Genomic DNA, 20,355 nt, shown 5'->3' with positions numbered 1-20,355 from the left:
TGTTAGGCTAAGAATTGTACTGAGTTAGAAAACTTTTAAATCATTCTAATTGACCATGTCTTATAATGTTTTGTAGTGTTGTAATTTAAGAAATCATAAATTGCCAAATTTTGTCTTTAATTGTTTTGCTATCATTTAGGAATTTGTGAGATTGTTAACTAAACTATTGAGGTTATTGCTTCAATCTAGTTATTTACAAAAGTATGTTTAATTTTCTTTTCTTTCCCCTTCAATTAAGTGGAAAAGGTTTGATGATCAGATTTAAGATTGTTTAGTATTTAGAAATAATATCAGGATAAACTGTAACATGTTTCTGAGAAAGGGAAATAAGTTTATGAAGAAAAGTTCTGTAAAATCCTTTGCATGATTTTTAGAAAGCCTCGACCTTGAATAAGTGTGCTCAGAGACAAGGCGAAAGACAGCAGACAGACCCAAGGTTTTTCTATTAATCCCTTCCTGAGATCCATGTTACTACTCCTTATTTTGTAAAATTGCCAAGGCCCCTGTAAACCATGTCTACGGGCTAGTTCATCAGCCCCCGGAAAAGAGCTTGTTTGATTTATGTAGGTCCTAAACAATGAACTTGGCTTGCTTAGAATCCACAAGTTTATGTACAATAGAGAGAAAAGACTCTAACAATTGGCTTTTGTACCAGGACAAGTTTAAATTGGAGAGGGAAAGCTGTTAAATGAAATCCCTTATGCATGTGAGTCCTGGTAAATCTTTATTGCTTATTGCAGCTCTGTATCTGGCTCTAAGCTGTGATTGGTGAAACTTGCTGTTTAAGGCAAAAGGCACTTGGGATCATAACTAATTTTGTTTTGAGTTTGAATTTGGGTATAGTTATCTGCATTGAAGATCTGTAACTATAGCTGAGTTTAAACAAAGCAAGGATGTTTTATCCTATCATATTTGGTATGTCACATGTCCTGGCTTTTTTCCTTCCATAGCAAATTTCTGTGATCAGAGCAAGTAGTCAGTATAAGGTATGAGCTCTTTTGTGTTATCTTACTGAGCAATCTAATATTTTTATCTAGAACTAGATCACGTGCAGAAATTTATGCAAACTGCTTAAGACTTACCTTAAGACGTTCTCTTTGTTTAAAAGGATTCTGAGAGTAGTAGTATTTTTCCTGTGATCGGTCTCTTACTGCTAACAATCTGAGATTCTGTTACAACACCTTTTTGATTAAGAAACTTTATGATATCTAAGAATTCTGCAATAACTAGAAATTTTGTTTGTTACAATAACTCTGGAATTAGTGTTACTTAAGGACTTTTTCACCAACTTGGTAAAGTTTTATGAACAAGAGTAGAAATGTATGCGAGCCACTTAGGACTCACTTTGTAAATGTTCCTTAAGCAATGTGAGAATATTATTTGATTAATATCATGCTTGTCTAAAGTTTTGTTACAATTACTGATGCTAAAAAAAAAAAGAGGTTTGTGGTTTATTTTGTAAACGCCATCAAAGAAACACGGCATGACTAAAAGGTTAAGATTTTATATGCATTCTGTTAAAAATTGATTATTTATGTATGTACTGAAGCCTGTTATTAATTCCTTAAGTGGTATCTCATCCTCCTAGTGAGGAAATTAATAATGGACGTATATAAAATGTAAGACATTGGCTTCTGATGTGAATTTCTTAAATATGACAATTGGCCATTGTTCAAATTTTGAGTTTGTAAAAATGATCAGGGTTATAAAGATTAGAAATGGTAATTTAAAATTGTGCTAAGATCATTACAGAAAGCTGGTTCCTACAAGAACACAAGAACCAGAGGATTTCATTGACGATGTTCCTTGCCAGACAGCTGTATAAGAAAGGACTTTTTGAATCTTAAAGAAACAATTGCATTTTTAATTTCTTTTTGAGTCTATGTATCTATATTCATAAAGGGGACTGCCCCCTTTGACTTCTCAATGCATAGATCAGTCCTTCCTATATTTACTTAAAAGGGGATAGTTAAGGGGAAGAATTCAGATGTATCTATAATAGTGAAGTATCTACCAAAGAAAAAGGGGGAGATTGATTGGAATGCTAAAATAGTGAAATGCCCCTCTTCCTGGTATTGTTTCAGAAGGAGTAGCAAAAACAATTATTGATATTTTCAAAAAATTTAACCCACTTAATAACATATTTTTTACTATTTTTCATACACTACCTTATATTCTTTGTTTGGTCATGGTAAATTTTTGTCTACTTTCTGTCCTTAGGATAATGAACACTAAGTTTAAGCCACTTAAAATTACAGAATAAAAAGGGGGGAGATGTGGGGAGCCAGCTATATCCTATTTAGGCCTCTTAGACCTCTGCAAGGCAGAGGCAACTGAGAATGGATCTATGCACAGCAAGGCCAGTTTTAGGATGAGAAGACTTGGCAAAGAAAACCCGCCTTTGTAACTGATTATCTACATGGGAGATAACAGAAATGTTTCAGCCTGGTTATCTATCTATATGCGAGAGAACACAAGTGTTTCAATTTGGTTGGCCTTGAGGAAAAATAGTGTCTTGCTCCCAGGAACAAAGAGATAAAAAACTTAACCAATGCTTTAGTGGATTCTTCTTTGAAGTGTGGATGACTCCACAACTAACCTGTATAAAATACTGTCAGTAACTTCATTAAAATCAGTCTATAGCTTGAGTATATGACTTCCCGAGCCCCATGTCTTTGTCTTTCTGTGTCAATTACTTCATCATATATTCACACCCTGCTGCCACAGGCTGTGGTGTAAAAATGGCTAAGTCTAAGAACCATACGACCCACAACCAATCACGAAAATGGCACAGAAATGGCATCAAGAAACCTAGGTCACAGAGATACAAGTCTCTGAAGGGGATTTGGCCAAGCCATACAACAAGAAGGGGCTGAAGAAGATGCAAGCCAACAACACCAAAGCCATCAAGGCCAGAGCAGAAGCCATCAAGGCCCTGAGCACCAAGGCCTCCATGGCCAAGCTCCTCAGGCCCAAGATCCCCAAGGCCAGTGCCAGGCATGCTGGTCACAAGATGGCCAGCAAGTATCCAGGCCCTAGGGTCAGCATCAAACGTCCAGGCTCCAGGATCATGAAGCCTAACTCTAATGTTGCCAGAACCACTGACCCCAAGGCTTCCAAGCCCACTGACACCAAGGCCACCAAATCTGATGCTAAGGCCTCCAAGTCCGGTCCCAAGGTAGCCAAGTCTGATGCTAAGGCCACAAAGCCCAGTGATTCCAAGGCTGCTAATCCTATTGACCCCAAGGCCGCTGAGTCCAAACCCAGAGATGCTGGGGCTAAAGCTGCTAGTCCCAAGCTTTCAAAATAGATGCTTCAGGACAGAAGAACTTGTTTAAGCCCTAAACCACCATTTTTTTTCCTAGCCAGGGTATGATTATTCACTGTTTTGTACAAATAAAGGAAATGGTGAATCATAAGGGAAAAAGAAGTAAAACCATTTAGAAACAGCTAAAAAGAGTAAGTATTTTATACAAGAGAGGTGCAAGAAGAAGAAAGGATACAGAAGATTAAGATGGGGGAGGAGGGCTGGTAGTTCTAGTAACCTACTTTCATCAGGAATGGGTTCAAGAGGGAACATTATATATATATTTAGAAGAGTATAAACGTCTTTTAAATTTAGAAGAAATAAAATGGTAGGGGTTCAGTGAGGTGGGAGAGGACAATGGAGGGAGTAGGACAAGGCAGGGATTTTTAGAGGGGAGAATGAGGCAATAGGTAAAGGGAGTTTATACTGATGGGAATGGGGTAATAGGGGAGGGATCCTTAGAGGGGGGAAGGCATGTAGCAGGAGGGCAGGGTGGTTGGTGGAGGAGGGGCATAGGCAAGTAATAGGAAGGCGATGTAGCGGGTAGAAGTAAAGTAGAGGAGGCAGAAAGGATAGGAAACAAAAGATATGTACAAACATAAAAAACAAAGATCAGGAGTAGATTATGTTTGGGAAAGTATATGTCTGTATACACATGTATATATGTGTAAGTGTATGTATATATCAAGAAATACCTAAATTATATTGTAGCCTGCTAGGGGGTGGAGGGAGGAAAAAAGAACAAGTTAAAATGTACACAGCAGAGAACAAAAGAAAACACAAGGAAGCAAAGAAAAGATGGACAATTCTTAACACAATGTGTATTATTTATCATACAGGCTTTCTTGAAATGAAAATTTATTGTCAAATATTTCAAATCCTCTCCTATGTTCTGCTATGCACATGACATGCTTCTTTTTCTTTTTTACTTTACATTTAAGTTTCAATATTTAAGTCTATGATATGTTTTTTGTTTCTTTTCTCTATTTTGTATTTGTGTTCTGGTAAAATAAAATTCAATTAAAAGGACACCACGGGTCTACAAAGTCCAAAGCTCTTGACCTAGTTAGTATTCAAGGCTCTTTATACCATCACCCCAATTTATCTTTTCAGTCTTACCTCCTACTATTACCTATAGGTGCTCTACCCTCAAGTAGGACTGGATTACCCCCAATGCATTTCAATACTTTTACATCTTCCTGCCTATTCTCCTGCTATACTCCCAGTGAAAAATATTATCTTTCCACATTTCTGACTGTCATAATTCAACACATCTTTCCAGGGTCAATTTAAAAGCCACAGCTTTAATGAAACCTTTCTTGACTCCTTTCCCAACTATGTATGATTGCTCCTTCTTTCAAATATTTATAGCATTGCATCACCTAAAATAATTATGTACACTCATCACATATTCTATTTTGTAGTGTATCTGTTTGTAGAGACTTTTCTTATCCCCCCATTAGAATGTAAGCAACTTGATAGTAAGAACCGTGTTATGTTTTTTAACTTTCCCAGTATTAAATATATTACATGTCACACAAATATCTTTGGGTGCTAATATTTGTTCAATTTAAAAGTAACCAGAAAAAACATTAAATTTGTTCAACTTAAAATTGCCATTTAAATGCTGTTTGTTAAAATGAAGTTATCAAACCATGGGCAAATTAACAGATGGTGTTTGCCTAAGGACAGAAGTCTTGACTTAAAGATTTTAAGAACAATAAAAGCACTTTTCAAAAAACATTGAGAAAGTGTGAAAATATTACTACAGTTGACTCTTAGTAGTTTTAATTAACTGCTGTTGAATTTAACAAATGTGCCTTTAAAAAAAAAGTTAGGCCATACGCAGTAGTGTTCCTGTAATTCCTGCACCTGGAGAGGCTAAAGCTGATGGACTGATTGAGCTCACAAGTTCTGCGATACAGTGTACTAAGCCTATCAGGGGGCTGCACTCAGTCCATCACCAATATGAGCAAGGGAAAAGGGTGGAGAGGGGAACATGCTGTTTAAGGAGGGGTAAAGAAAACAACGCGGGTGAAAAACAGAACAGGATAACACTCCTATGCCAATCAGCGATACGATCTCTTCTATAAACACCCACTGCACTTCAAGCGTGAGACAGGAAGAACTAATCTCAAATGAAACGAAATGAAACGACATGAAAATGAAACATAGTTTGACATAAGGCCTTCCATCTCCTACTGCACCCACCCTCTGAGGGAAGTGGAAGAGGGAAACTGGTAGGGAATGGGCCTTCTTTCTCCTGCTGTGCAGGCTGAAATTCCATCTCTAGCAAAATCTCGTCTTTGGAGGGAAGGGAACTTGTGAAGCAGGGCCTCCTATCTGACCACGTGCTTCTCATTTCATCCTGCACTTGTCTCCAGCCCAATCTCCAATGTCCATTGGGAAGAGGAACAGCTCCCTCTTCAACATTCCCACACTTGGTCATACCCTTCACATTTCAGAGACTCTGAATGTCTGTATATCATTATCCAAACCCCATTTTACAATCCCCACCAACTGACTCTTCATTCCCATTTCTTTCAACCCTCCCCCTCCCAACCATCCCTTCTGCTGTGCCCTCTGGAATGCTTATCTCCTGGACAAAAAATTTCCCTTCATCCTGTATCTTTTCTTCTCCCACACCTTCCATCTACTAGCTATTACTGAAACCTGGCTTCATAATTGTTCAAGAGATCCATTCCATCCTGTCTCCTCCAGATTGCCCCTCTGTCATTCCCACTCTTTTCACTTATTTTTCAATCTCTCTCTGTCTATTGGAGCATTCCCCACTGCCTATAAATATGCCTATATCTCTCACATAATGAAAAAAAATCCTCACTTAATCTTTCTACTCCTACTACCATCCTATATCCCAATTGCTCTTTGTAGCTAAACTTCCTAAAAAAGCCATTCACAATACGTGCCTCCACTTTCTCTCCTTTCTTAATCCCTTACAATCCAGCTTCTGACCTTACTCAACCAAAACTTCTCCAAAGTTACTAATGACTTTAGTTGCCAAATCCAATGGCCTTTTCTCTGTCTTCATTCTCCTTGACCACTCTTCAGCATCTTAACACTATTGATCACTCTCTCCTCCTTGATACTCTCTTCTCTCCAGGTTTTTAGGACACCACTCTCTCCTGGTTCTCCTACGTACCTGACAACTCCTCCTCTGTCTCCTTTGCAGGATCCTCTTGATTTCATTAGCTCCTACAGATTTAATGACCATCTCTATGATGATGATTCACAAATCTATCTTTCCTGCCTTACCCTCTCAGCTGACCTCCAAGCTTGTATTTCCAACTGCCTTTCAAACATCTCAAACTGGCTGTCCAGTAGACATCTTAAATTCAACATGTCCAAAACTGAACCTTCCCTACCTCCACCCTTCCCTATTATTGTAGAGGGCAATACCATCTTCTTAGTCCCTCAGGCTTACAACCTAAGAGACATCCTGGACTTCTCACTCCCTCTCCTTCCTCCATATCCAAGTTGTTGCCAAGACCTGCTGATTTCACCTTTGCAAGGTCTCTAGAATATGCTCCTTTCTCTCTGACATTGCCACCACCTCTAGTGCAGGCACGCATCACCTCACACCTTAATTACTACAATAGCCTGCTGGTGGGTCTGCTGCCTCAAGTCTCTCTCCACTCTAATTCATCTTCCATTCAGCCACCAAAGTGATTTTCCTAAAGTGAAAGTCTGATCCTTTCCCAGCATCCTCCAAACGATGAGTCCAATGGTTCCCTATTGCCTCCAGGATCAAATACAAAATGCTGTTTGGCATTCAAAGCCTTTCATAATGGCATTTTCTCTAGCTGTCCCCCATACGTGGAATGCTCCATCCTCTTCTTCAACTACTGACTTCTCTGCTTCCTTTTAAATCCCAAGTAATATGCCTTCTTTTACTGGAAGCCTTCCTCAACTCTTAATTCTATACCTTTCCTTCTGTTAATTAATTCCTGTTTACTTTGCCCATAGCTTGCTTTGTATATAATTGCTTACATACTGTCTCCTCCATTACAGCATTAGCTCCTTGAGGGCAGGGATTGTCTTTTGCCTCTTTTTGTAACCCCAATGTAGCACAGTGCCTGGCATACAGTAGTAGTTATTGTTAAGTCATTTTCAGTCATGTCCAGCTCTTCATGACCCCATTTGGGGTTTTCTTGGCAGAGATATTGGAGTGATTTGCCATTTCCTTCTTTAGCTCATTTTACAGATGAGGGAACTGAGGCAAACAGGGTTGAGTAACTTGCCCAGGGTCACACACCTAGTAAGTGAAGACAGATTTGAACCCAGGAAGATAAGTCTTCCTGACTCCAGGCCCAGCACTCGATCTGCTTTGCTACCTAGCTGGCCCATAGTAGGTACTTAATAAATGTTTACTGACTGATCGATCAAATCTTGAATTAAGCTACTAAATATATTCTATATTTGGAGTGATTCTCATATGCCAAAAAGCAGCTTATATATATTAATGGATCACTCCTTGTGCCTGAAACGTACCCCACCTTGGTGTTTTAAAATCCTTAAGCCTTTATTTATGCTCCAGACAAATGCTACTCCTTTCACACACACACAAAATAGCTGTCACCCCCTCACAAAAAAAAGATCTCCTCCTTGTGAATTCTCACAGTGTCTTTTTAAATACCATTTTAATGTATTTGTTCTCTATTTTGTATGGCTCATTTCTTCCATTAGAATATAGGCTGGGACTTAATTTTATATTTGTATCTTCTTCAGCAGAGCACAGCACCTTCCTCATAAGCAATAGAAAGTGGCGGAAAACATGTTAGGAGAACTGATTTCAATCCCTGACTCAGCTCCTTACAAGGTCTGTGATTTTGGGCAGCTCCCTTTTCCTCCTCAATCTATAAAAATGGAAATAACAATGCTTACACTACAGAGTTGTACTGAGAACCAAACAAGACAATCCAACTACAAAATGTTCTATAGCCATAAAATGTTATGCAATGTAACTTCTTAAAATTTGCTGAATAAACTAATTATGTTATGCACATATTACTACTTTGGTTTATTCACTTTAGGTACATCTTTATCTGCTATGTTTCCTAATGATATTAAAAGCTCCAGCTATTAATATTATGTAGATTCCCTTGAGTAATGCATGCTATAATCTCAGAAACTGGTTGATTCTGATGTTGACTATGTACTGGAACTTTATGGGCTCTTCAGAACACCAGGACATCTGAGCATAGATGCCTAGAAATGCTGCCTTAATATAGTCCATGTACTGAGATTACTGACCCTCATTGCCCAATCTGAATTCGGTTCCCTACCTGATCCCTTATACTTGGCTTAACACTGATCAGTGCCTAGATACTTGAACTCGTCTCCTACCTGAAGCCTCAAATCCTTCATCCTCAGGGTAGACACCTTGACCATACCTCAATTACTGTGGCTTTGCGTTCTGCAGCATGGACTTTACAAACTGTTTCATCAGATGCTACAGACTGTAATTCTTCTGTACTTGGTAACTTCATGCTCTACTTTTGATCAACTAGTTCTTCCTTAATTCTACCATCATCCATCTCTAAACTGGACACAGATCTACTGACTGTACGTACCCATCCTGCCAAGCTTCCAGACCTGCCCTAGATCACAGCTGCCCATGACTCACAACTAAAAATAAGCAACACATTTTTAAATGAAAATGTCACACTGAACCCCTTCTTAGAAAAATGACAAAATAATATTAAAAAGTACATGCCTCTGCTTTAGACCATATCTTCCAATCAAGTAGCAGTTCTTCTAATAACTTAACATCTTGGATTATTGCAGTGGATTCTACATCCAGCTTAAACTGCCCATTCTCATTTATGCTGAGAATTTCTTCACCACAACAACCTTCAAGAAGGGTCTGTGGAAAAAAGTAAAAACACAAACTTATTAATCAAAAAAGTCAATTCAGAAGGATTTTGTTAAATGCTTGACTCCAAACACTTACTTATTTGAATCTTTTTTAAAGGCCTGGTTCTTTTTGATAGTAAGAAAACTAGTACTTGTAATATTAAATTCAAAATATTGTTGACAATCTAGCATTACACAAAGTACTTGTAAATCCATCTGGTGAACAATAAGTTTTTAAATGTTTTCTAGCTGTATATTCAGGTTTTCAAATGTTAAGAAGACCAAATCAAAAATCACTCTTCTCTTAAATCTAATGAATAGATAGTTGGTTCTATATTTGGACTTCTAAAGAAATGTCAAAGAAGTAACAGTAATTTACTCCATTCTATAGAATCACTGATCAGCCCAAAAGAATATCTTTTGAACAATTTAATTAGATAAGGAGAACAAAAACAGTACACTACATATAAATATCCATTTCTCAAACCAGTCTTTCAAAGGAAGGTACTGTCAAAACATACAAAAATGCTGCTAACTGGAAAGGTATTAAACATGTCATAAAAATTCAACCATTATAAAATCTAGAACTTTTCTTTTGGATACTTCAAACCTAAGTGCCTATATGTAATAATTATTACAAATCAATCGGTTCAGATAATTACTTCAGAATAGAGGAAAAGCATTTAAATATTTTCCCTTTTTTCTGCAAGAACAATTCTAATTGAACACAAAACTGAGTATTGATGAAAAGCTTTTGAAGAAATGGATTTAACCAAACTCAAAAGTATGAAAACACAGTGTATAGTCTCATACCTTCAAAATGTGAAAGCCAACAATACATTTTTGTTTGATCAACACCTGATGGATCATGGAAAGTCCATTACAATTCCCTATCTCTTGCATTCTTTGCCGGTTGTATTTTGTTAACGAAAGTATAACTTGTAGTGCTAAAGCTTGAGTTTCCTCACAGCTACTGATATCAACAACCTAAAAATAAAGTGAGTAAAAATGTTTTATTAAGAGTATATTTTAACAAGGACAATTTCCTAACATTATGTAATATCTATCCATTAACATAATTTGAAAGCTTATTCTGGTGTTTATACTCTACCTACAACTTTTTCTCTCTTCTGAGTAGCCACAGATTTTGAGTATATTTAATTGAAAAAGGAAGCTATATGCCCCTTAAAACAAATAAAAAAGAATAAATTTGCCTATATTCAAGTGCTAAAGTGACAATCTTACAAATCCCAGGAACATCCTGCAAGTAGTATTCTGAAAGTGTGAGAATGGCAATTCCATTTCTAGAAAAAATTAAAGATCAAAGAATTCCTGAATTTCAATCCTGACTTGGATTAATTTCCTTTGGTTTTTATTGATAGCCTTTACTTTTATATTATCTTCATTTCCAAATGCATCCCTACAGTTAACTTGGTAGGTAAGTCCTAAAGCGCATAAGAGAATGACTTGCCGCAGGGTCATGGAGTTAGTAAATGTCAGAGGAATTTGATCCCAGGCGTTCCTGACTCCAAGTCCAATAATCTACCCATAATGCTAAGCTGCTTTTATCATTTTTTTAATCTCATACTTTATTGAAAAAAGTTAAGAATTTATTACAATTTTATAAAAACACAGAAGTTCTAAATATACAATTAAAATACTGTGATATAGCCAAGTACCTATTCATTGGTAATATCCTTTAAATTTGCTTATTTGATCATAATGAAATAACTATAACAGTATTTTGAAACTGGGCTCATTTTGGAGGCAAAGTTTCCTAAAGCCTGGTCTCACTGATGATACTGCTGCTACCTATTTTTTCAACTGCTCTTTGAGATATATATATTTTTGCCCAACTACTATAGAAGAAACCTCCATTTTATACAAAAAAAGGCATCACACAGCAAAATTAGTGTTGTTTTGCTTGATAAATCAAAGAACTCTGTTCACCCACTGCCAAAACATATTAAGATGTTCAGGTTTCATTACTTCATTTAAAATACTTTATCAAGAAAAACTCATTAACATTTCTTGTTTAGATGGAGTAATACTGATAGAAAATAATACCAATTCTAAATAAATGAAACATGCCTGCTGCTTTATTGTAGTGCCAAAAAATTTTCACCATCTTAAACATCTTCGATGTTTCTCTTGGCCTTTAAGGCTAATATTCTAATAGACTAATGTGAGTGACAGAAAAGTTTAGATAGCTATTTGATTCTAGATCATCTAACAGGCAAATACTTTACTGTGGCAAAATGTGTGTTTTGACCATTTTTATTATTATGTAATTTTTTCATTGAAATGTGAGTTTAACACAAATTTGTTTATAAAGAGCAATGCCAAATTTCACCTTTAATAACTGAGACATGAGTTTAGTTTGCACATGAGTTTGTTATTCTACAATCTCTAATTCTTACCCGAGCAAAGAGAAAGACAAATGCACCTGTCCCACCAATCTCATGCAGAATTCCCTGAAGAGATTTGTATTCAGTGGGCTGGAGACACTTTAAATGATGAGGTTCCAACGAGGAGCTCTGAGCCTCTTTTAAACTGAATGGTCTTTGAGACTGTACAGCTTTTACTTGCCCTTTAAGTCTAATAACTGGCTCATAGATTGTGTACTGTGCAGGATAACAAGTTGAATAAACTATAGCAAGACCTTCCTGAAAAACAAAAGATTGTGCTTCAGTGACAAATAAATACATCTAGCAACGGCAAAATTTCTAATTAATCCTTACATTCTTTCTATAAAGGGAAGAAAATGATTTCACCGAAGGGACAACAGTGAAATGAGAGGCAAAGATTACAAAATCAACTGCATCTACAAACACTAAAAAACCAAAGTCTGGTTGAAATCAAAACAATTATAAGGACATGTTGATAAATTTGGAGGAAAAAAAAACACAACTATTCCTTTGTTTTAGATTTATTCAACAAATTTCCAAATTAAAAGCTATTTCAAAGTAGCTCATTCTTTTTATTTTAACAAAATGTGAAAAGTCAGCAAATGGGGCTTTCATTTTTTCCTAGTGCAATAGCAAGTTAAAGTTTTAGTTCCAAAACCATTTTAAAATTAAATGTTGGAAAAATATACTAAATAATGTAAAACAGAACCCACCCTACCTAGTTCCTCAATATAACATTTAAAAAGCAGGTATTTTAAAATACATATAAAATGTCCCCCAAAGTTTCAAGCTTTTAGAGTGTTAAACTGTACTAAGTGCAGATTGATCTTTATTTTTCCTTCTTTTTGAAACATGGCTAATGTAGAAATATGTTTTTCATGATTTCACTGGTATAATGGGTATAGTATTTCTTGCCTTCTCAATTGGAGGGGAAGGGGGTAGTAAGGTGAGAGAGAATTCAGAACTGACAATAAAATCAAAATAAACTGCACTAAGACTTTGGGGACTTTTGGGACACTGCATAACACAATACAAACGAATCCAAAGCACTACTCTTTCTCTAAAAAAGAAACAGATGAGATAAAAATATTAATGCCAAATTACATTAATAATAATAGTAGTTAGCATTTATGTAAGTGCTTTAAGGTTTGCAAGGTACCTTATTTACAAATACTATCTAATTTGATGCTCCCAACAACCCTGGGAGGCAGGTGCTGTCATTTTACAGATGAGGAAACTGAGGCAGATAAAGGTTAAGTGACTCGACCATGGTCACACAGCTAGTAAGTGCCTGAGGCTAGATTTTAACTCAGCTCTTTGTGATTTCAGGTCCATCACTCTATCCAAAGTACCACCTAGCTGCCTTGCATTATTAATGGCACTATATAAGTCAATATCTGGATGCTTCTTAAAAGTTCTTGAAAATTTCCCATTACTGTTTCTAGAAACTCTATTTCAAGCACTATCTCACAATTCCCTTTCTCTATTTATAGTAATGTTCCTCCACTAAAATACTAACTCAGTACTCCATCATGGCATGGAGGTAACTCTGAGCTCACAGGATCATAGCAGAGTACAGACTCTAGCAAGTTCTGCCTACCTCAAAAGGTTTTAAGTAAAAGTAAGGGGATCCGTGGATCTGTCAGCTGAAGAAAAACCTAAATAACCTTGGAGAGGCTCATCTCAGGATGAGGTTCATCTCAGGATTCAATTTTGTTTGGTTCACTTGGGGGAAGTATTTTTGTCTACCGAAATTCTACTTAGGTGCTACACCTATGGTGCTAGATGCATGTGAAATAAGCAGAACAATTTTTAAAAGAACATTATCATCAAAATTAGGGAGCAAAATGAAAGACTGAAATAATCAAAACCATCAATAAGAAAGGTACCAAAGTATTAATTTCTTTAGATCTTCACAGATATTAATTACCAAAGCAATATTAGTCTTTTAAGAAAGGCTTCATTAGTAGGGTTTATATGTGCATCTATTTCAGGACACAAAAGTAAAAAAAAGAAGACCTTATTTACATGGGAAGGGCTATTTCAATAGCAAAATGTAGGGGCAAACATCTGACAAACATTTACTAAGCACCTATTATGTGCAGGGAACTGCACCAGGCACAAGGGGTAAACAAATAAAAAAGAATAAATAAGATTAATATGCTTTTCCCTAATAATAATGTCTCATAAATAAATGTAATAAATTACATTTTATGATTCTTAAATATTTATCCCCCAAATTCATAAGTGACTTGCAAAACTGCAAAGTGCTACAATAATGGTACTATGATGCCAACAGCCCAAGTAATAAAAACTGTACAGAGGCAACGGGCTGAGTATCAGAATGCATCCTTTTTCTCAAAAAAATCATATTTAAACAATGGAGAATCTAGGAAACAAAAAAGACTTCCAAAGCTTATTTAAAACAAAGAATTCTAAGCGATCACAAAATTAAAAAAAAAACCATAAACACTCAGTATTGTGGAATTCTCCAATCACTTTTCAAACTTACAATTAAGAGATCAATGTCCACATCTTTCTGGGTCATAAAGAGTTCTCTGATTTGTTCACACTGCAGAATTTCTTTATTAATGTATTTGGAGTGATCATTCACTGACTTGCCATATTTACAAGGCATTAGAAAAGTGTAGTCTGGTCCACAAGCATAAAGATAAAAGGCCTCTTGTGGACCAATCTTGGCTCCTACATTGGAGGAAAACAAGTAGTTAGTTCTTCAAAATGTGCCAACCACAATTATTCATAAAAAGCAGGGATTTGAAAGATACAGTGTTTTGTTTTGTTTGTGGGGGGGGCACACAGTAGGTTTCTGGCTATGTCTCATAAGAATTCTTTCCATCTACTCTCTCCGTATCTTGCATGTACATGGCTCCTTACACTGTTTCCCCTATAAAACTGTGATCCCCCTGAGGGCAGGGACAATGTTTTTGTCTTTCTTTGAAACCCCAGGTCTTCACACAGTGCCTAGCACATTTAAGTGTTTAATAAATGCCTGCTGACCAACATAAAGGTAATGGAACAGAGAAGCATAGACAGATTTATACAAACTAATACAAAGTGAAGGAGAACCAGGAAAAAAAATACACAATGCCAATAAACAAGCCAAATGGAAAAAAAAAAACACAAATAAATCTAAACTGAATATTTTGATGTTATAACATCAAAATAACGATCAAACTTGACCCCAGAGAAGAGTTTTATCTCCCCCCCCATATAATACTGCATATAACATCAGATATTTTTCAAATGCTTGTTCATTTCGCTGAAATATTTTGTATTTCTTCTTTTTTTTAAAAAAAAATTACTTATTATAAGGGATGACTTTGGGAGGAGTTAAAGGGAGATACAGTGGGAAACAGATGATATAAAAACAAAAGAGAGCAATAAAAATTTATTTTAACAAGAATAATAATAGTAATGAGACACATACGATAATACAAATAATTATTTTTGTCTTAATTTTTTTAATTAATGTTTTTTCTTCATCATCACCATCAAACATTTTGTTAAGTGCTAATTATGTGCCAGGCACTATGCTAAGCACTAAGGATACAAAGAAAGACAAAAAAATAGTCTCTGCCCTAAAGGATACCACATTCTAATCATGCAATACAAATGCAAATATGTGTATGTATGCACTTAGGTATACAATGCACAAATAATGCAAATAAAATGTGTAAATAAGATATATACAGTGTAAAAAAAAAAAGGGAGGTGATCTCAAAGAGAAGCTACTAACAGGCAGGTGAAGGTTGGGTGGGAGGGACCAGAAAAGGGCCCTTGCAGAAGAAGAAATCTGAGCTGAGCTTGGAAGCCAGGAAGCAGAGGTGAAGAGCATTACAAACATGGAGAATAGGAAGGGCAAATACAGAGTCAGGAGAAGCAATATTTTGTTTGAGGAATAGTAAGGAAGCCAGCGTCACAGGACAGTACAGTATGTGGAGGGGAATAAGAATAAGAAAAGATTGGAACAGCAGGAAAAAACCATGTTATAAAGGGCTTTAAAAACCAAATAGCAGATTTTATATTTGATCCTGATGGTAATATAGAGCCACTGGACTTTTTCTGAATGGGGAAGTGACATGGTCAGACCTAGTTTTCAGGAAGATCACTGATAGTGGAGTGGTAGATAGATTGGTGTGAAGAGAGAGAGTTGAAACAGGGAATAAAAACCAAGAAGTTATTGAAATAGTCCAGGCGTTAAGTGATAAGGGCCTACGCCAGCTGAATGACTAGAGAGAAAGCAATGTATATGAAAGATGCTGGAGCAAGGTAAAAATGACAGGCATTTGGACCGATATAAAAACAAAGGCACAAAAAAAATTAAAAAAAAAAAAGAAGACAAATAGATCCTAACTACCAAATTTCTTTGGAAATTCTTAAAAGAGAAAAAACATACCATTGAAGAGAAGCAAATTTCCCAAATCCCACCTTCCAGACAATCGTAAAAATTCTTCTTGGGATGATGAACAATGGCCAATCATGCAAAATGTTTTATTACTGTCAGATGACAAACTTGTTCTCTTCGGAAGTGTATAATCCAAAGCAACATCAGGCTTCCTAAAATTAAAATTAAGGTTGGTTAAATTAGCCCATTAGCACAGAGTTCTAAGCATTAAGGCAATTAAGTGTTTAGTCATGTGAGAAATATAAGCTGAAAAATTTCTCTTAAAGTCTGTCCACTTTTGTATATGTGTCATCACCCCCTCTGTCACAGAAAGATAATTTGCACCACAAAAACAACGTGATCAGGCCCAAAGCCATTGTGCTTAGTATAGTGCCAAGCATAAAATAAGATCAATAAATACTTGTTCATCAATTGCTCCCTCCAACAACAACAAAATTCTTATTTTTTTCAACTTTGTAATGTACTATTTGACACTTACATAATGGGAGTACTTCTAATCTGTATTTGTTCAATGCTTTTTTTCCTAATGATCATCATATGGTTTACATTCTAATCTTTTGCTGGATCATAACCCACCTCCCAAGCCAGGAGCTGGGATGCTGGACTCTGCCCCAGGCCTTTTTGCCACCCTACATTCTCTTTCCTAGTGATCTCATTAGCTCCCATGGGTTTAATTACTATTTTTATGCAGATGACTCTTGAATCCAGGCTTTGGCCGTTATGTCTCCTCTGAGGTCCAGCACAGATATCATCACTGCTTGCAGGACTTCTTTATCAAGATGTTCTATTTCTATCTCAAGTATTATCATATCTAAAACTATAAACTCATTATGAATCTCCCCCTAAATCACCCCTCATCCCAACTTCTCTATTTCTAAAAGAAAAAAAAAGCACCAAGATCTTTTCCTTCACTCTCCCACCAACCACCTTCACCAGTCTTGCCAATTCTATGGGCATGAAATCTTTCACACTTGTCCCCCTCTGTTCATTATCATTAGCAGCACTTTAGTTCCAGCCTTCATCACCTCCTGAGTGGTTTCCCAGTCTCCAATCACTCTTCACAACAAGCCATAACCCAGATATGCCAAAATAATTCTTCTCAAAACACAGGTCTCACCATATCATCACCTGGTCAAGAAGCTACAGTGACGTCCTACTGCCTCTAGGATAAAGTATAAACTTTGTTTTGGTATTTAAAGCCTTTAACAATATAGACCGAGACTGCCTGTTGTATCTCACATACTAGGATACAAACAAACTCTCCTATTTGCTGTTCCCCACATATGAGATTCCATATTTTGCCTCTAAGCCTAGAAAACACAGTCTCACGTCTGTCTCATGGAATCTCTTGCTTTCCTGAAGGTTTGTCTAACAGGGTACCTCCCAAACATCGTCTTTACTAATTCCGCTCTTAGTTAACCCTCCCCTCAAAAATTATTTTGTATTTACTTCCCATCTATTTAACTGTGTACAAGTTATATCCTTAGAGAAGAATGTAAATTCCTTGAGGGCAAAGGCTGTTCTGTTGGTGTCACTATAACCCCAGAGCATAAAAGCATACCTTGTATGTTTTGGACAATACGTTTTTAATGATGTGAATTGTTCTTTAGGGTGACACTTATTTATATTGCCCTATGAAATGCCTTATTTGTAGAACATCAACCTGTAACTATCATTGGCTGATAAAAGTAGCAACAAAATAAAGGTTAATAACAGCCTGGAACAGTGTGCTTCATGACCACTCTAGAAGCTGTTGTATACTATCCATGATGGAATGTAGAATGTTTCTTTGGAAGTAATTTAGAGACAGAGATGTACAGAAGAGAAAAAAGGAGAAATTAAAACAAGACAAACAATTAGAAACTTTTGTACCAACATGTTTAAGCTTAGTAACCCATGACAGTGAACATAAAGCCTTTATATTAAAACAAAAACCATCTATAGTCCTTCTATCTTCCCCTACCTAAGATCAAACTTAATACAAGGTTCTAGGGCCCAGTTCACTGATTGAACTTCGTACTAGAATGAAAACTTGGGCATTATCCTTGACTCTTTACTCACACTCACTGCAAATATTCAATGCTGCCAATCTTAGCAAGTCTACCTTTTTAACACTTCTTGTTTATGTCCCCCATCTTCATTCATACAGCCACAACATCAGTTCGGGCCTTCATTAGCTCTCTCATTTGTGAAGATGAAAGTTGGTTTCAGGATTTACCTGTTCAATCATGAAAGAGTCTTCTTTTGATTCTTCCACCTCTCCCTCCAATCAATCAAGTTACATAAAGCCTGTCTTCATATCTCTCCCTCCCTTTAATCACCACACTTCTCAACAAAGTAGTTTACACCCAATACTTCCATTTCCTTATCATTCACTGCATCCTCAATTCCTTGTAACTGTCCTGTCAAAGGTCAGTCATTCTCTTTCTATTTTTAAACTGCTTTTTCTCAATTTAATTCAGTGGTTCCTGTTTTCCTTTCCAATCAATTAATGTTAATGGTAAGGGACTATTCTAGTCCTCTTATTTTCCCTATCTACTCCTCCAGGGTGACTATCATCTCTATACGGAAGATTACATATCTTTATTTCCAAGTGTTTCCCGAGCTGAACATTCTCATATTAAATGGCCTATAGGGCACATCTACTTAGATGTTCCTTGACTGAAATTGAGAAAGCCACTTATTGCCTCCACTTCCTTTCCTCACACTCTCTTCTGGACCCTATGCAATCTGGCTTCCAACTGAAACTGCTCTCTTCAAAGTTACTAATGATTTACTAATCACAAACTCTAGTGGTCTTTCCTCAATCCTGATCTTTCTGACCTCTCTGTCGAACTGGACACTGATGATCACCTTCTCTTATTCCTCTGTACTTTCTCCTTGCTAGATTTCCATGATGCTCCTCTCTTCTGGCTCTCTTCTCAGTCTCCTGGGCTGGTTCTTTATTCATGTCACATCCACAATGTCCTCCAAGATCTGCCCTGGGCCCTCTTCTTTTTGAGCTACATTATTTTTCTTGGTGATTTCATCAGCTCCCATGTATTAAACCAGTGCTGTCAAATTCGAATAGAAAACGAACCCTATACACAGCCTATCGACTTAGAAAACCACACATCAACTTTATCTATGTTGTATTACATTTTTATTTATTTTGTTAAACTCCTCCAAATTACATTTTAGTCTGGTTCTCCCTGCAGGCCCTGAGTTTGATACCTCTCTATTATAAATTAGCATTTCTATGCAGAAGATTACCACATCTATACAGTCAGACTTTTTACCGCTCTCCTGAGCTCCAGCCTTAAATCATCAATGGTCTACTGGACATCTCAAACTGGATATGCCATAGTCATCTCAAACTCAACATATCAAAGACTCTTTCTTCTTCTTTTTTTTTGAGTTTAAATCACTATTTATTTAATATTTTTAGTTTTCAGCATTAATTTTCACACGAGTTTGAATTACAAATTTTCTCCCCATTTCTACCCTTCCCCCCACTCCAAGACAGTATATATTCTGATTACCCCATTCCCTAGTCAGCCCTCTCTTCTGTCACCCCACTCCCCCCCATCCCCTTTTCCCTTACTTTCTTGTAGGGCAAGATAGATTTCTATGCCCCACTGCCTGTATATCTTAATTCCTAGTTGCATGCAAAAACATTTTTTTGAACATCTTCTTTTAAAACTCTGAGTTCCCAATTCTCTCCCCTTTTCCCTCCCCACCCACCCTCCCTAATAAGGCAAGCAATTCAACATAGGCCACATGTGTATCATTATGCAAAACCCTTCCACAATACTCATGTTGTGAAAGACTAACTATATTTTGTTCCTTCTTATCCTATCCCCCTTTATCCAATTTTCTCCCTTTACCCTGTCCCTTTTCAAAAGTGTTTGCTTTTGATTACCTCCTCCCCCTATCTGCCCTCCTTTCTATTGTCCCCCCTTTTTTATCTCCTTCCTCCTTCTTTCCTGTAGGGTAAGATACCCAATTAAGTGTATATGTTATTCCCTCCTCAAGTCAAATCCAATACGAGCAAGATGCACTCATTCCCACTCACCTGCCCCCTCTTCCCTCCCAACAGAACTGCTATTTCTTGCCACTTTTATGTGAGATAATTTACCCCATTCTATCTCTCACTTTCTCAATATATTCCCTCTCATCCCTTAATTTGATTTCATTTTTGTAGATATTATCCCTTCATATCCAACTCACCCTGTGCTCTCTGTCTATATATATATATATATATATATATATATATGTATATGTATATGTATATATATGTATGTATGTATATATGTATGTATATATGTGTGTATATATGTATATATACATATACATATATA

The 20,355-nt window shown here is 36.5% G+C and overlaps 1 protein-coding gene and 1 pseudogene across 1 annotated transcript in view; one reads left to right on the top strand and one right to left on the bottom strand.

Moving 5' to 3' along the window:
• Positions 1 to 20,355, bottom strand: part of LYST (lysosomal trafficking regulator) — a 172,078-nt gene that overhangs the window by 101,618 nt on the left and 50,105 nt on the right. Inside the window, exons 14-18 of the mRNA XM_036757264.1 lie at positions 16,007 to 16,167; positions 14,102 to 14,292; positions 11,602 to 11,847; positions 9,995 to 10,168; positions 9,042 to 9,191 (exon numbers count right to left, since the gene is read on the bottom strand). Of these exons, the coding sequence (XP_036613159.1) occupies positions 9,042 to 9,191; positions 9,995 to 10,168; positions 11,602 to 11,847; positions 14,102 to 14,292; positions 16,007 to 16,167 (922 nt within the window). The remainder of the gene's footprint in view (positions 1 to 9,041; positions 9,192 to 9,994; positions 10,169 to 11,601; positions 11,848 to 14,101; positions 14,293 to 16,006; positions 16,168 to 20,355) is intronic.
• On the top strand, positions 2,742 to 3,310 carry LOC118848406 (annotated as a pseudogene).

The sequence above is a fragment of the Trichosurus vulpecula genome, chromosome 4 (genome assembly GCF_011100635.1).
Source record: "Trichosurus vulpecula isolate mTriVul1 chromosome 4, mTriVul1.pri, whole genome shotgun sequence".
Classification (NCBI taxonomy): domain Eukaryota; kingdom Metazoa; phylum Chordata; class Mammalia; order Diprotodontia; family Phalangeridae; genus Trichosurus; species Trichosurus vulpecula.
The sequence above is the reverse complement of the archived record's forward strand: the minus strand, read 5'-3'. Positions and strand labels throughout refer to the sequence as shown.